Below are 18,854 nucleotides of genomic sequence, written 5' to 3'. Positions count from 1 at the left end.
ATTTACTGTAAGTCACCGTTAAATTGCTCAAATGAATGAAATAAAATAATTGCAGTAATTTTGCACCTAAAAGGAATAAGAAATTCGATGGAAAATAGTATACTGTCAACGCGTGCTCGAGCAGCAGACGTAATAGATGGCCAAGACTATCGAGTACGACTCTAATTGGACAAGATCGAGGCAAGATCGAGCATACTATCACGCTAATTATCGATCAAAGCGAAGTGTCCGGGCGGGCAGCATTGACTAAGGAAGAGGACCGACTAATTGGACGTAACATGGGACATGATCTTGTGTATGTAGTCTGTGAAAACGTCTCTCTATCAAGCGAGAATACTTATGCAGACACTGCGTTCACTGTGAGGGGAAGAAGTAATCTACGAGAGTATCGTTCAGAGTCTCTTCTACTTTTGGTGTTGTGATGACAGTTGCAACTATTTTTTAATTAATTTTAGTTCTCACGCTGCGTAGAGTACTATTAAACAATAAATTTCCAAATTTTCAATTTCCTAAATTCCCAATTTTTCAAATTCCCAAATTCACATATTACCAATTTCCACATTTCCCAATTCCCACATTCCCGAATTCCTACATTCCCCAATTCCCACATTTCCCAATTCCCACATTCACCAATTCCCACATTCCCCAATTCCCATATTCCCCAATTCCCACATTCTCCAATTCCCGTATTCCCCAGTTCCCACATTCCCCAATTGCCACATTTCCCAATTCCCACATTCATCAATTCCCACATTCTCCTATTCCCACATTCTCCAATTCCCACATTCTCCAATTCACATACTCCCAAATTCCTACATCCGCAATTCCCACATTCCTCAATTCCCACATTCTCCAATTCCCACATTCCTCAAATCCCAAAAATCCCAAATTCCCAGGACATTCTCCAGGTCCCCAAATTTCACAAATTTCCACTCTAGGTACAGAGATAAATTAAACTTCACCTTCTACCTTAAACTTGCAATATGGTCAGTCATTCCCAGATAAAATCAGAGGAATCATATATCACTGTACAGTCACATAACCTTGATTTCGCCATATATGTTATGAAATCCCGAGAGATCACTAATTAAAAAGACTACATTCAGAATTATCTCTTCAAAAATATTCAAGGTACAGAAATTCACAAGTACCCCAAATAATACCCCAAAAAATTTATTCACAAGTACCTTCAAAAAGGTTAAGAAGTATTTGCTATTAAATTACATAAAAAAGTTCCTCGACAACATACGTCAAGATCATCGTCAATAAAATCAGTACCCCTTGATATTTTCCCACAAATTAGATCTCCATCACAAGGTCACGTAGATGCCCTCAGATCGATAGATCGATTCCATGTGCGTACGAGGAAGCGAATCTCGCGTTTTAGAGGTCAGTCACTCGAGTACTCGACCGAGAGCTGTTCGAGGATACTCTTCAGGTACACCCTGCAGAGTGTCAGAGCGGCGTGGCGGGCAGTCTCGGATACCGGGAACCGTGCAACGCAAGAAGCCGACTCTACCTAATACAGAAAACCGTAAGGTCGTTCTACCTACGGCCCTGCCCCGACGAAGGTTCGGCATTTCTTGCCAGATGCCACCTGAGGATCTTCAGGGAAGGTCGGACTCAGGTTTCGCTCGGTTCCGAACGCGCGATTAATTGACGTCCTTTAATGAGAGCCCGGCAAATAATTGGGCCGTGATATACGCGAATCATAATTGAGACCATTGCGGGATTGGCCTTTTCCGTTCGATTGGTCATCGATTTTAATTAGCCGGGTCGAGGATCACTGACGAACCTGAATTACTCAGTTCGGTTCGCTGAGTTACGCTATATTTAGAGTACCAATTGTGTAACTGGGTATTATAGTTACGTTTGATGCAATGTTTTTATATGAAATATTGATAGTCTTTTGATTCTTGTTGAGATGCGAAGGGGATGCATTTAGTTAATTTTTTTTTTATATTTTGAGCTTTTGGTGTTCGTTTAAGGAGAGCATCATCATGGCGGACAGATCATTTAGTTGTCTTTATGTAGTTGAGATGATTTTGTGTTGCTTCATTTAATTTTGTATAGTAAATTGTTTGTTGTATAATGTTGCTCAATAATATTAATATAGTTAGAGGACACTATTATGTATAATACAAGTTATGTATAATAGTTGTATAATAATTATGTATGATTATTACGATTGCTTTGATAATCTGATTATGTGACGCTTTACAATATGGAGTCACTCGTAACGTACACTACAAATGTGACAAACTTTAATCATATTTGTACAAACAGTTTTGAGTTCAATACTGATCATAATCTGAATAATTGAAGATTGCTAAATACAAAAATACCTAGTACTTTATTTATTTATTTTAACATTTCAGTAATAATTATTTAGTTCTGACCTGACCGTCTTACTTTATAGGTTATGTAGCTACTTTATTATTGATGTACAAAACCATTGCTCATTTTTAATTTATAAAAATATAATAATGTCTTTGTTAATTTATACAGTTGTTTATTTATATAGTTCTATATAGTATTCATGAACAATGTAAATTTTTATGATACATTTTTTTTTAAACATTTATGATATAATTTTTATGATACATTTTTTTTTAAACATTTATGATACAATTTTTATGAGACATGATTTTGCTCAATATTTATGAAATTAAGGTAGTGGTTACAGTACCTGTGTTGTGTAACTGACTCTTGATGGATCATCGATTGAAGTATGGTAGAAGGTTTTCTCGGTTTACTGGTATCGACATATCCATGTGCCCAGCAACGTTCACAAGCTAAGGGGGTAGGAAGCGAAGGACAACTTCCGTTTAAGGGTTAAGCGAGACCGATACGGCTAACGGGTTCATTCCATTCGTAAAATCGAGAAAGAAAAATGCAACCAGTACTCGATGAGAATTCTTTACAATGACACCTGCTCGAACCTTGCTTTTTAGTGTAATATGGAACTGACACTTTGAAGAATTATTTTAGTTAGATTTTTATTTTATCTATCACTATGACAATTCTTTCTATATTTTTTATTATATTGCTTTTTTACTATTATGTTGTTTTTATTATATTCAACTGCTTTTATGTATTTTGCTAAATTTTCAGTGCATTAAATTTGTTCTAGTGTTATTACAGTTGGACTTGTAAATTACTTTTGATAAATTTTTATCAATTTTGATATTTTTTATTTTTTAATCTATTTTTCTCTGAAAAGATAAAAATTAAGTAAACTTTATACATACACATTTTATATAAATATACAACTGTCCAGATGTATTATATTAATTACAATTATTATTATAGTAATTGTTAATTATAATTGTTAATTATAATTATTAATGATATAAATTAGTGTTATATGCAATTGTTCATAATTACACAATCACACGTATAATTTTAATTAAATAAAAATTGTAAGCTGAAATATTTTGTAATACATTTATGAGACATTTTTAATTTCTTTATTACCGGTCTCCTTTGCCATCGGAATTTAATTCTGATATTAAACGAGCGACTCCAGAGGATGACGGCATTCGTTATTCCTTGAAATAGTTAGCCTCGTCCGTAGAAATCTGTGCATTCCTACACTAATCGAGCGTAACCGTATGTTGGGAATATTTAGATAGCCACTTGTCATAGTCTTTTTCTTCTGCATGCGTGTTTCCCGGTTCGTGTTAGACAGCTGATTTGTTATTACGTTCATGACTGTAGAATTGTAATTACTTTGCGAATGTAATACAAAGTTTATAATAAAACAATTCTATAAAATTGATTTGAAGCACTGTTACTTATTGCGAAATAATATTATTGATTAATAATTACTTATTAATTAGCATTAAAATAGTACTTAACCTCTTCAGAGATGATTTTAAGGTTATGTTAGTTAAAATCATACTTTACTTATTTTTAATCAATAGCAATTACCCTAAACAAGCTTCGAAATTATATTAATAATGTAATTATTAATGCTTCGTATTAATAATGTACAAAAAAAAGATATCCAATTTGTTGTTAAATTATTAAATATCAAATTAAAAATTGTAAGTGAAGAACATATTGAATTTCTAATGAATGTTGAAATGAACATACACACATGTTACCATCACAAATTAACACAATAAGATATATTAACTAAATATATTAACCTTGATACTAAAATTACAACTCGAGAATTATTAAACGATTCTATTCAGTGCAGACTCGCATTGTAATGAAAATCATAAATAAACGGAATGTATTGTACTTTTATCCGAACATTAATCATCGCCGGATAGAGTAATCGCTGTGACTATGAGTGATGGAGAATGGTTTCCATTTACAGGGAACAATCATGTCAGAAATCCAAGTGTACCGAGTGGCTTGAGTCAAATCGATAATAAAACTCTGCAATGGTTTGGGGCTACGGTTTCGGCGTCGCAGACGGATGGTGGACCAATAATGGTGAGTAAATTTTCTACTTTTTAATTATTTAAAAGTTAAAACTTCTAATCCCCATATTCCTCAAATCCCCATATTCCTCAATTCTCACTCTCCCCAATTCCCAAATTTCTCAATTTCCACATTCCCCAAATCCCCATATTCCCCAATTCTCACTCTCCCCAATTCCCAAATTTCTCAATTTCCACATTCCCCAAATCCCCATATTCCCCGAATCCCCATATTCCCCGAATCCCCATATTTCCCAAGTCCCCATATTCCCCAAATTCCCATATTCCCCAATTCTCACTCTCCCCAATTCCCAAATTTCTCAATTTCCACATTCCCCAAATCCCCGTATTCCCCAAATCCCCATATTCCCCAAATCCCCATATTCCGCAAATCCCCATATTCCCCAAATCCCCATATTCCCCAATTCTCACTCTCCCCAATTCCCAAATTTCTCAATTTCCACATTCCCCAAATCCCCATATTCCCCAAATCCCCATATTCCCCGAATCCCCATATTCCCCAAATTCCCATATTCCCCAAATCTCCATATTCCCCAAATCCCCATATTCCCCAATTCCCAAATTTCTCAATTTCCACATTCCCCAAATCCCCGTATTCCCCAAATCCCCGTATTCCCCAAATCCCCATATTCCCCAAATCCCCATATTCCCCAAATCCCCATATTCCCCAAATCCCCATTTTTAGGCTACAACTTCAAATGAGAAATTGAAAACTCAATCTAAACTATTTCATTAAGATAAAAAGTCATAATTTTCAATTTTCTCAAGTTACTGATTTCTTCATAAAATAAAAGCATTTGTATATAGAATATTATGTTTAATTACATTTGAGAAATGTCGTAAATCTATTTGATAATTTCCCATAATTTCATTATGTGTTTGTATAAAACAAAAGAGATATACGGTGCAATAAAAGGGGTAGTTGAAAACTGTACAAAGGTTATTACAGACGATTCTTTCAAAGCTCTGTTTCTGGGGATTTTACGAAGGCAGTTACGAATAGATGAAGGGGTCATGTGAGAAATTACAGGCGTATGTTCCCAGAAGAGCGCACCTTCTATTTCAGGAATCGAAAACAAACCAATTCTCGTTTCGTTCTATGTTTCCGTTGCGACGTCCAAACGTCTTGCCATTATATTAGACCGCATGTAGCTACTCTTTCTATTACTAACCTGTAACCTTGCTCTGTTACAATTACATTAATGTGTCTTCATTCAACAATTACATTAATATACCTTCATCCAACAATTAGCAACAAGCTTTCTTATAAAGACAAATATTTTTATAAATTCTCTTAAACCCATCACTACATTTACAAAACTCGTAAAAATGATTTTAGTCTTCTTACTGTTAATCACTAAAATTTAAAAACTTTTGAGAAAATCTATGTTAACCTTCGTCAAGATAAAAAGTCATTCTGTAAATCATTTTATGTATTATTCATTATTTATGTACTTTTATAATTAAATTTCAATTTAAACACAAGTCGGTAAATGTAGAATTAAATCATTTGTTTTATTTTATAGAAAAATACATTTTTAAGCATGTATTTTAATATAAGCACAATTTAGTGCACTTTTACAAATAGAATTTAAAAAAATGTTATTATACGACAATTAAAAAATTTATAAATTTAAAATCAATAAATAAATACTTTTAAAATTGTAGTCTATTTAGTATATAAAATTCTAGTACATGTCTCAAAGACATAAATCTCCGATACTTCACTGATATTCGAATTTTCCTTCCAATTTCGCACAAATGCCAAGAAGCAGGCTGTCCATCAGAAACTCCGCAATCACGCATCACGAGTGTGGTCCGTATATCAATCTAGTGCGAAGATCTTTGCCGTTTCCTAAGGGTCGGTCCCTCTTTTCCTTCAGGATGCGGCTTCTATGATGTACAGCCGCCCTTATCTTTCTGTGCGTTGCACTTGCTCGGATCTATCCTGCACGCACGTGCGGATGCACATCACGCACGGTTGCGGTGTGTCGGCTGGGAAAATTGAACAAACGAGAAAGGGACGAGCCGCACAGACCACTAACTGCCATTTTTCGTCCAACGCTGACTTGACTTCCAAAAAAAAACCTTTTATCATTGTATAATTCGATTTGGTTGCATTATTTGGTTTTGTGGGTGAAGGGTTTTGTGTTCTTTATTGGGTTGTGCCTTTTGAGATTTTTAGGTTGCAAATTTATGTGTAGGAGAATTTTAAAATCTGTAAACTTTTCAAGGTTTCATATTTTGTAATTTTGTAATTTTATAATTTTCGAATTCCTCAAGGTTTCAACTTTCAACCCCCCAAATTCCAAGGTTCCCAAATTCCAAGATTCCCAAATTCCAAGATTCCTAAATTCCAAAGTTCCCAAATTCCAAGATTCCCAAATTCCAAAATTTCCAAATTCGAAGATTCCCAAATTCCAAAATTTCCAAATTCCAAGATTCCCAAATTCCAAAATTCCCAAATTCCAAGATTCCCAAATTCCAAGATTCCCAAATTCCAAGATTCCTAAATTCCAAAATTCCAAAATTCCAAAATTTCCAAATTCCAAGATTCCCAAATTCCAAAATTTCCAAATTTCAAGATTCCCAAATTCCCAAATTCCCAAATTCCCAAATTTCCAAATTCCCAAATTCCAATATTCCCAAATCCCCATATTCCCCAAATCCCCATATTCTCCAAATCCCCATATTCCCCAAATTCCCATATTCCCCAAATTCCCATATTCCCCAAATTCCAATATTCCAAAATTTCCAAATTCCAAGATTCCCAAATTCCAAGATTCCCAAATTCCAAGATTCCCAAATTCCCAAATTCCAAGATTCCCAAATTCCAATATTCCCAAATCCCCATATTCCCCAAATCCCCATATTCCCCAAATCCCCATATTCCCCAAATTCCCATATACCCCAAATTCCCATATTCCCCAAATTCCCATATTCCCCAAATTCCAAAATTCCCTAAATCCCCATATTCTCCAAATCCTCAGATCTCCATATTCCTAGATTCCTACATCCCCAAATCTTCATATCCCTAGCCTTCAAAATCCAATACCCTATACCGAAAATACAAAATAATCTTAGTTTCAAAAAATCGAGTAGTACAATATAATTTTACTTGGTAAGAGTTCCTGTTTGAAAATCGACGTCTCATAGCAAGATATAATGAAGAAATTGGGCGGAAATGCCGAAAGAGAAATTGATCGAGAATTAAATCGCACTGGGCTCGGTTTAATTAATGATCCTGTCCACGGGTTTCTCGGAGGGTTGATCCTTGTCTTTCGGCACACATCAAACTTCCACGTAGACGTCACCTGTACGTGACGGGAATAACTTCTTTCCGCCATATCGTTTTAGCACCATAGACGATGTGTCGAAGCATTCGGCAGGATTACACATGACGCTCACGTAACAACCGCTGCTCGTAAAAGGAGATAGAACGAAGCTTCTACTCGGTCACACTTTTAATTAACAAAAACTTGAATCTTTGGTAAAGAAATTTACCAAAATTATTACTGTTGCAACTTTATATCGCTAGCAAAATTACTGAAAATAGTACTTCTTTCTTTCTTTTAGAAAATTTATACCAAAATGTCTTCTGTTGTTTTTTTAATTTGTTTTTAATTTGAGGTACTTCCTTTGTGGATTATAATGGAGAATGTTTAAATATATTTTATATTTTGAAGAGTTTTAGAGAATTTTTGTTTGTATATAACAAATATTTTAATAGTTCATTATTTGTAGTTTAAAAACAAATATAAAATTGACAGGAAAGAATTATTAATTAAATGCACATGTACGTGTATAAAATTCTTAAATTTATAACACAGATAATCTTGTCTTTAACAAATAATTTTATCTGTTAATTTAAAAGACATTATTTTATAAATAATATTACAAGGCAAATGATTTTACCTAACACACATAATTATATTCACATACAACTTCATAAAATAAACAGTTAAGTTAAACAATATTCCCGCATGCAATTACATCGTCACGATAGAAACCTACATATTTAGAAATATATCTGCAATTTCCAAATCGCAGCTGTGTACAGCAGAGAAAGCGAGATAGACCCAGAATGGAAAAAGCATGGAACGTGTACTCGCATTCTGGAGTAAGTAGATAATTCCCGCATAATGTCGCAGCCATGGGGGATGAGAATGCAGTGGCGACATTTCGCTATGCGAAAATTGCACCAACACGGGAATGATAATCGTTGCTAATACTTCTCTCAGCTTTGGAAAACGACCTTTCGTTTATAGAAATCGCACGGATTCCAAATTCGAGGAATCGATTCGCTGCGTTTAACTGTCGCGCAATTTACGAGGTGTCATTGTGCTACAACGACTATATTGTTCGGTGAAAGTGGAGTCATGGGACATTTTTTATTCTTAGGGAAATTGTATTTGTGGAATTTGGGGAATCTAGGGATTCAGGAAATTTAGGGATTTCGGGGATCTTGGAATTTGGGAATTTTGGATTTTGGGAATCTTGGAATTTGGGAATTTGGGAATTTTGGAATTTGGGAATCTTGGAATTGGGAATCTTGGGAGTTGGCGTGTGTGGGAATTGGGCTCCTTGGAAATTGGGGTGCTTGGAATTTTTGGGTGCTTGGAATTTGGGAGCTTGGAATTTGGGTGCTTGGGAATTGGGGTCCTTGGAAATTCGGGTGCTTGGAATTTGGGAGTTTGGGAGTTGGGAAATTTTGGAATTGGGGAATCTTGGAATTGGGAATCTTGGGAGTTGGCGTGTGTGGGAATTGGGCTCCTTGGAAATTGGGGTGCTTGGAATTTTTGGGTGCTTGGAATTTGGGAGCTTGGAATTTGGGTGCTTGGGAATTGGGGTCCTTGGAAATTCGGGTGCTTGGAATTTGGGAGTTTGGGAGTTGGGAAATTTTGGAATTGGGGAATCTTGGAATTTGGCAGCTTGGGAGTTGGCGTGTGTGGGAATTGAACTCCTTGGAAATTGGGGTGTTTGGAATTTGGGTGCTTGGAATTTGGCAGCTTGGAATTTGAGTGCTTCGGAATTAAGGTCTTTGGAAATTCGGGTGCTTGGAATTTGGGAGTTTGGGAGTTGGGGAATTTTGGAATTGGGGAATTTTGGAATTGGGGAATCTTGGAATTTGGGAATCTTGGAATTAAGAAATCTTGGAATTTGGAAATATTTGAATTTGGGAATCTTGGAATTTGGGAACTTAGGAACCTAGGAACCTAGAGACCTAAGGACCTTTGGACCTAGTGTCCTAGAAACCTAGAAACCTAGTAAGTCTCCAGCAATATAAAAATCTAAAAATTCATAAACCTACTAATATTACAATCTAAGAATCCATTGTCCCAAAAATATAAAAATTCAACTTAAAACTATATAAACAGCACACAAACATCAACAATAAATAAAATAGAAAAGCAATGAAAATTTCATCGCAGCAGAGCAACTCACAATAAGATCGTGGTGAAGAGTAGTTTGAAAATGAAAGATTTGTCGGGTTGTCGCGTGATTTATCGCCACTTGTTTAGTTTCAATTCCGCAGAATTACACACAGACAGACAGAAAAACAGTTAAGTTAGTCGAATCGATTCCGGTATCTTTGTCTTTCTTTCCCGTGCAAAATAAATTGCTCTCATATTTCCATCCACTGTTGGACTGTCGCTGCATCGTTTTTTGTTACTGTCCAATTCACCGATGCTTCTTCATCTTCTTCTTCTGCCATCGTAGTACTACTCTCTTTCGAGATTCGCCGACATTTCGAAGATACAGCTACTTGATTGCTGCCAGATGTTTCGGACCTTTCTCCAAATAAGAGTCCTACCTTTTTTCTTATCAAATCATTTCGGTTTAACTGCACCGATTACAGGAATGTAAAACATTGTTTACTTTAATGTTTTTGTTAATTATTTGTTAAATTGTTATTACAAGGATAGTTGGTTTAATATATATACCAAGGATGTTGAATTTTTATGGGTTAATTATTGGTTATAGGTTATGGGTTATAAGTTATAGGTTATGGACGTTGTACAGATGTTATATTTAGTTGCTGAATGTTGCATTTCAATTTTATTATAAATTGTTAAGTTTCAATTATATTATAAATCGTTAAGTTTCAATTTTATTATAAATTGTTAAGTTTCAATTATATTATAAATCGTTAAGTTTCAATTATATTATAAATTGTTAAGTTTCAATTTTATTATAAATTGTTAAATTTCAATTTTATTATAAATTGTTAAGTTTCAATTATATTATAAATTGTTAAGTTTCAATTATATTATAAATCGTTAAGTTTCAATTATATTATAAATCGTTAAGTTTCAATTATATTATAAATCGTTAAGTTTCAATTATATTATAAATCGTTAAGTTTCAATTTTATTATAAATTGTTAAGTTTCAATTATATTATAAATCGTTAAGTTTCAATTATATTATAAATTGTTAAGTTTCAATTTTATTATAAATTGTTAAGTTTCAATTATATTATAAATCGTTAAGTTTCAATTGTATTATAAATTTTTAAGGACTACATAGAAGGTTGAAGTACTACTAAAATTTAATAATATGGACATCTTGTAAAGCAGTAGCTGTAATATATTGGTTCGAAGTTGAACTTAATGAAAATGGCTGACTGTGTTTCATTAATATTCCCAATATTAAATGGCGGATTGTCACTGCAGCAGACAATGGCCCATAACGAAAGTTTCTGTATTGTTCTTTTATGGATCTCAATAGAGATATCCTGCAATGGAGGCTACAGGTTGCAGGACTTAGAGAAAGTACGGCTAATGAACGTACAATACGGTATTTGTTTAATAAATTGCTATGGGAAAGGGACTTTTGGTTGAGTCTGTAGAAAAATAAATAAAATGGCTGCAGTAAAATGTACAGAACGTTTCAAACTAGTCACACATTTCTAAACTTTCAAATTTCCAAATGTTCAAGTGTTCAAATGTTCAAATCTAAAACTTCATAAACCAACAAAAACCATCAATAAAATATTTATAAGTAAACTAATTTTATTTTTAAAAAATAGTAAAAATTCATCACAAAAAAAAAATAATCTACATCTTCACTAAAACCTGCATCTACATCGCCATTTTTCTTAAACTACCCTCTATTGCCTATAATTATAAAATTTTTCCAAACGCAATCAAGAACTCTAACTACGATAAGAACTTAATTACCCGTTAATTACTCGAACTGTCGAAGTCAGTGTTATTAAAATGTAAAATGAAAGATACATCCGTGACTGTGTTTTGCGAAGTGGTCAGTCAACGTTTTAACTTTTAATCGATGCGTTTTTGCCGGAGGATTCTCCGGCAGGATTCGCGACGACGTGGCTTTATCGCGAGGACTCAGTCGTATTTTATTGTTGCTGATTGTTCCCTCGGTCCCATGGACCGTGTACGTGCATGGTTTTTGCCTTCTTCGGACTTTCTTTCCTGCGGCTTCGACTTTTTGCTCCGCTTTCATTGTCTCTCTGCCTTGTGGCGTTTCCCTCCTCGCCCTCTGTAAGTCACTGAAATTTCGGAAACAAATCTTTTCGTTGAAGGACTGCTCATTAATATTAATTACTGCTTAGCATTTTGCTTTATAAAATTAGCACTTGAAGTTGTCAGTTCACACTATTAAAAAATTAATAATTTTGTATTCATTTGTATTGATACTTTTGTATCAGTTTATTTTAGCAATTTTGTATAAATTTTATTTTGTAATTGTTCATTTTTTAATTGTTTTTATATATTTTTGTTTTGGTAGCATTTTGTGAGATCCTAGGAATTTTTCATGTTTTCTACATTTTTTGTATTTGGAAGCTATAGTACTTTAAGATAGGGCAGTTACATAATTCAATTATTTAATAATAAGTTGATTTTGCAAAATTTTCAATATTGAGTTTTGAGAAAAATTAATTTCCTCTACTTTTTAGAACAAATTCGAAAACCTCCAAATCAGTTATTCTTATAATATAATCTATTTCTTAAGGAACTAATAAAATATTATAAATTAACATCCTCACACACGATGTCAACAAAATTGAAGTTTAAAATGCAGTTCCAAGATAAACAAAATGCACTACCCAAGACCTCCAATACATCACATGTACAACAAATTATTAACATACAGAAAAACACCTGGCAAATTAAAACTCTTACAAGTTATAAACAAATGTAAAAATGTATCACAAGTTATGAACAGATGTAAAACATGGTCATGTGTTTAAATAAAAATGTCATACACATGTAATAAACTCCACAACGCAGCAAATAATACGAAGTCCCACCAAAAAAAAATTCAAAATTGCAATACAAATTGGACAACCGAAACTGAAGCCTCGACCTCGACGACCCGAGCTGAGAGCAGAGTCTTGTAAATACAAAATTCGCGTTCCCTTTCCATTTCGACCGCGACCTTTCCCGTCCGCGCTCATCCTTGGGCCTGATCGCCCATTTTGGGAACCGTAGGTTGGCTCCTGGAGATGGCGGAACGGTTAGGATCGATGGGGCCAAGGGAGATCGAACGTTTGTCGGCTGGCAGAATGGAAATACCATTGTCAGAGGGAATCGACGGGACAATGTTTGAGAAATTCTCGTGCTCGTGTGAGAGATACTGTGAGAAACGGTTGATCATTCTGTCTCTGGAGGGTGTTTGCGAATTCCAGGTTTTTCTTTTTTGTTGATACTTTTTTGGTGAAGTCGGACTCGCTACTGAAGGATGTGGAGATTATGGGGTATTTTGGGGATGCCGTGGAATAATTTAAGGATGGGAGTTTGATGATGTGGAGATTTGGGGTGGGAGTTTGGATGTGTGAGAGTTGGGGTGGAGAGGTTTAGGGATGTGAGAATTTGGGGGTGTAGGTATTTAGGGTTAGTGGGATTTGGGAGAGTAGAGATTTGGGTATGTGGGGAATTGGGAGGGTAGGGATTTGGAGATGTGGGAAATTGGGGAATGTGGGAATTGGGGAATGTGGGAGTTGGGAAATGTGGGAATTGGGGAATGTGGGAGTTGGAAAATGTGGGAATTGGGAAATGTGGGAATTAGGGAATGTGGGAATTGGGAAATGTGGAAGTTGGGAAATGTGGGAAAAAGGGGAATGTAGGAGTTGGGAAATGTGGGAATTGGAGAATGTAGAAATTCGGAAATGTGGAAATTGGGGAATGTGGGAATTGGGAAATGTGGAAATTGGGAAATGTTGAAATTGGAAAATATGGAAATTGGAAAATTTGGAAATCGGAAAATGTAGAAATCGGAAAATATAGAAATTGGAAAATGTGGAAATTGGGAAATGTGGTAAATATAAAACTTGACAAAATTATTTTTCCAAAAATATATAAAAAATCCCAAAAATCAATGAACTGTCTTCATCAAACAACAAGAAAATTCTACAGTTTTACTATATTTGTACAACTAATAGAATAATTAAAGACAACAGAGTTAAATGGAACACCCTATATAATGATTCCTTTGTCCTCCTCGTGGCAAGTTTTTTTTGTTTCATTTTTTCTTTTTTTTTTTAAAGAAGAAGAAGCCAAAGTAGAAGGATAATCCAATGGGTAGACAATACGCATTCCGCTCGTGTGTTTTGTCGACGGGACAAATTGCAATGTCCGTTAAACGATCGCTTTTTGCCAGCGGCAGGGCTTTCAAGCTTTTAAGGCCGTTCACATGAACCGGCTACTCCATCTGATTCTAATTACAATTTGTGACACTGACGAAAATCTTTGCGTACGATTCTTGACACTGACGAATTCTTGATGTCATATTTATATTTTTGACGAATAGATATGTGTTGAATGTTGACAAAAATAGAGCTGTAGAATGATGAGGAAGATAGAAAGAATATTAAAATAAACGAAGGTACATAATGTAACAAGAATGAATATAAAATATAAAAGAATGACTATAATGCATATGTATAAGCAATGATAAATATATAAAATGTAAAGAAGTACATAAGAAAAGTTTGATGAAAAATAAACTTGTTGCATCAAGATTAATTATATAAATTTTTTGTTCTGCATAAAATAATTCAAATTTTTATAATATTGCATGAAATGCTAAAAAGACAATCAACATCTTCTGTAAAATTAAAAAGAAGCTTCTCAAAATCAATTTTTTCCCAGAATACCAAGATCATTCTTAAAATTATCAAACTACTCAAAAGTACAAATAAAATGACCCTGAAATTATCAACGTATCTAAAAATAAAAATAAAAGAAAAAAATTTATCATTTTATCCAACAAGATCAATAAATTTTAAATAATTTAATTTAAAATAATCTTTCTTACCCAAAACCAAAAATATTTTAACAATTTATACGTCGAGAAGAAACAAAAGATTGATAAATAGTCCACAAAATATAATGAGAAAGTCTGTCTCTTAAAAACGGCGTGAGCTCACGCACAGCCCCATAAAATCTCAGATTAGTCAAGTGGCCTAACATAGCAAGATTCGTAGCAGGTTTCACCCTCTCCTGAATGCGTTTCGATGTTAGTCGGTTGAGTAGAAATACTGGTGGTAATATTTCAGATTCGCGAGAAGAAAGGTGTGAGTTATCGCAACTTCTCCTGCTGCGGCGTGTACAGTTTGATGGTTGAGCAGTGGGCTACATTATGGGGAGCCTTGTAAAAGCTGTTGGTCAATTCTGGCGACAAAGTGGCGCGTTTCAGTTCATGCTGTTTTACTGGTTATTTCTTCTGCCAACCGTTTTGTTTTTGTACTCGGAAATTTACATACCTTGTGGTTGGAATACGAGGGAAGTAATCTGTTTCTTGAAGTATGACTTTGAGTTTAATTATCGAAGCTTTCACTTCTTTCTGATGGTTGTAATTCGGAGATGTGGTTCTTGTTTGTGTTTAATTTTTGTCTACATTCTTATTCACATCCTTCTTGTCCATATTTTTAAGTAGTTGTGTAACTTTTTATATTTTGTATAAAAATTTAGCAATGTTCAGAAGTGAATGACAGTAAAGAAATATTGTATACATTTTAAACTTGCAATGAAATTAACCCTTAAGCCATAATCTCTTCAATCTTGCACATCCTTCTTGTCCACATCCTTAACTATTTGTATAATGTTTTAAATTTTGTATAAAAATTTAGCAATGTTCAGAAGTGAATGACAGTAAAGAAATATTGTGTACATTTTAAACTTGCAATGAAATTAACCCTTAAGCCATAACCTCTTCAACCTTGCACATCCTTCTCGTCCACATCTTTAACTATTTGTGTAACTTTTTATATTTTGTATAAAAGTTTAGCAATTCTCACAAATGAATGACAGTAAAGAAATATTATATACATTTCAAACTTGCAATGAAATTCACCCTTAAACCATAACCTCTTCAACCTTGCACATCCTTCTTGTCCACATCTTTAACTCTTTGTATAACGTTTTAAATTTTGTATAAAAGTTTAGCAACTCTCAGAAATGAGTAACAGTAAAGGAACATTATATACATTTCAAACTTGCAATGAAATTAACCCTCAAACTATAACCTCTTCAACCTTGCACAAAATCCTTCAAGTCTCGAAAACAGAAATAAATAACAAAGCAGGCACAGTAAAAAAATATTATGTATATTACAAACTTATTCAAAAATGAATTATATGAATCCTTGATGCAAATCTATATTACATTATGCTGCAGCCTCAAACAAAAAACTGCACTCATACAAAAAATGTACTTTACAATTTTACAATATTTTATTGAATTTTCTTCAGTACAGTATATGTAAAAAAAAATTTTAGGACACAGTAAAATTATTTAGTGCAATTTAGCACCTTGAGTCCTTGTCTTAAAACACGTTCCGTAAAGAGATAAAGCACATAACCTAAAAATTCATGATAACGACGATACAGCTTCTCTAAAATAACCTAAAATAATCACCTAAATACCCTAAATAAGTTGTACAAAGAGCTAATATATTAAATAATATAAAAATGTGCATAAATTTGAAATTTCAAATATATTAAAAAATACTCCACATAATAAATGGCGTGCACCTGGAACTCCAGTACCTCGTACACTCACAATGCAAATCGACTAAAATGCAAATTTTCAACTTGTTTCGTACGGTCACCATATAAAGTATCATATTACTAGAGCATCACACCGTTGTTCGTATAACACGGTATAAATATAATGCAGTGACTCATTGTCAGTGTGCAAGAGGTGAGTCAACTACGAAACTGAAGCAAACGTGTCTTCCGTGCAAGAACTCTGTCTTTCGGTCTCCACCTTGGTGACGTAAATATCCGACCGTGGTGTCGTTTTGTTATCCTGTCACAGGAGAGAGCTCCTGGTTCGTGGGCAAAAGGGTGAAGCCAGGTGAAAAATATTGCCGGTGTACACCGACAAATTTTGCGGGGATATTTCATTCTTATACAACTCACTTTTCTTTCTTTCTTTCTAGGCTTGTTCTTTCTTTTTTCTAGGTCTGTTTGAGAGTTTAGTTTGTTGGTTAAAATGGACCTTAAGTGGGTGGCGAAATTGGTAAAATGTGGAGGTATATGGGTTTTTGAGGGTTTTATTTATTACATGGGGTGATATAGCTGGTGTGTTATAAGTAATTATGTACATTGATAATTTTGTGAGGGAAAATCATGAGAGGGTAGGAACATTTACGTAAGGGTTATTTACACAGAGAAATTAATTTTTATTTATTTAAAACTTAGGTATTCTTCGTTCTTAAAAATGAATAGAATTACAGTGAAATACCGTAATAAATTTCAACATAAAATCTGGTACCTATGTTAACTTAACCTACATTTCCAATAATTTACAATAATTAATAATATTTCAAAATTCTCAAACGGTTACGTCCATCAAGAATGTTAAGAATATTATTTCTCAAACAATCAAACTACTAAACAATATTCCACTTTCAATAATTCTCAACTAAAAATATTTGAACTAAAATTATGCACACAATCGAAATGTCTAAAAATCTGCAGAGAAAGTAAGATACACTGATTACCACCCGTGACCTGACACATTTTCACATGTCACATTGTCGATCCCCAGGAATCTCTGCCACCTCATGGCCACGAGCAAGGATTACGCGTTAAATTACGCGTTACAGCAACTATGACAAATCGGATTAAGATCCAGCAAACGTTCATTTTGAAGCCGTAATTTGCCGTGAAATCGGAACGTCACGGACTCGAGAAATACTTGCCCACCCTTTCTGGATTAATATATTATAAAACAGTGAGGCTTTTCATGACACCGTGGAACTGATTAAGCTGGGAAAATATTATCAGCTGTTCCAGAGATAAAGACCCTAAAATGGAGGTTGTTGATTATTCTTATCTGAATGAACAATAAATAAATTATTAAGAGGTGCTTTCTATAAAAGAGTAACTCGTATAAATTATTTAAGATCATTTATTCGATCTAATTTGTGTGGAAGAAATTTTGCAATGCATTATATAAAATTGTTTATTAAATTTAAATTGTGTAGGTGAAATAAATAAATGTATTTACTAAAATGCAGTAAAAAAAATATTGCATAAAATGATTTATTAAATTTAAATTGTATAGGTGACATAAATAAATGTATTTACTAAAATGCAGTAAAAAAAATATTACATAAAATCATTTATTAAATTTGAATTGTATAGGTGAAATAAATAAATGTATTTACTAAAATGCAGTCAAAAAAATATTACATAAAATGATTTATTAAATTTAAATTGTATGGGTGAAATAAACAAATGTATTAACTAAAATGCAGTAAAAAAAATATTATACAAAATCATTTATTAAATTTAAATTATATAAACAAAATGAGCAAGTGTATTAATTATTTTTATAATATGTGATCATCCCCCAAATTTATTTGACAAATTTTGATATACAGTAAAATACAGTAAAAGAGCAATATACTTTATGATAAAATATATAGAATCATTTATTAAGTATAAATTATATGAGAAAATGTGTGTATTACTTTTATCAACCCTCAACTGTGATGAACCCTCCAAATTTGACAAATTTTGAAATACATTAAAATATAGTAAAGGAGCAATACACTTTATGATAAATTATATAGAACAATTTATTAAATATAAATTATATGGGAAAATGTATGAATTACTTTTATCAACCCCTAACTGTGATCAACTCTGAAATTTGACAAATTTTGAGATACACTAAAATATAGTAAAAGAGCAATACACTTTATTATAAATTATGTAGTACCATCTATTAAATATAAATTATATGACAAAATGTATGAATTACTTTTATCAACCCTCAACTGTCATCAACCCCAAAAGACAAACTTTGAAATACATTAAAATACAGTAAAAGAGCAATATAGATATGCGTCCATCCAAATAGAAATAATATAAAAATAATGTTGTCTATCTAAAATATGATGAAAATGAAAGTCC

General features: G+C 33.3%; 1 protein-coding gene across 2 annotated transcripts in view; it reads left to right on the top strand.

Annotated features, from left to right (window-relative positions):
* if (integrin subunit alpha inflated) overlaps window positions 1-18,854 on the top strand; it is a 107,154-nt gene that overhangs the window by 36,644 nt on the left and 51,656 nt on the right. For both annotated transcript variants that reach the window (XM_012287838.2, XM_003704383.3), the window contains exon 3: window positions 4,331-4,449. In XM_012287838.2, the coding sequence (XP_012143228.2) occupies window positions 4,331-4,449 (119 nt within the window). The remainder of the gene's footprint in view (window positions 1-4,330; window positions 4,450-18,854) is intronic.

Source organism: Megachile rotundata, chromosome 6 (assembly GCF_050947335.1).
Source record: "Megachile rotundata isolate GNS110a chromosome 6, iyMegRotu1, whole genome shotgun sequence".
NCBI classification, from domain to species: domain Eukaryota; kingdom Metazoa; phylum Arthropoda; class Insecta; order Hymenoptera; family Megachilidae; genus Megachile; species Megachile rotundata.
The sequence above is the reverse complement of the archived record's forward strand: the minus strand, read 5'-3'. Positions and strand labels throughout refer to the sequence as shown.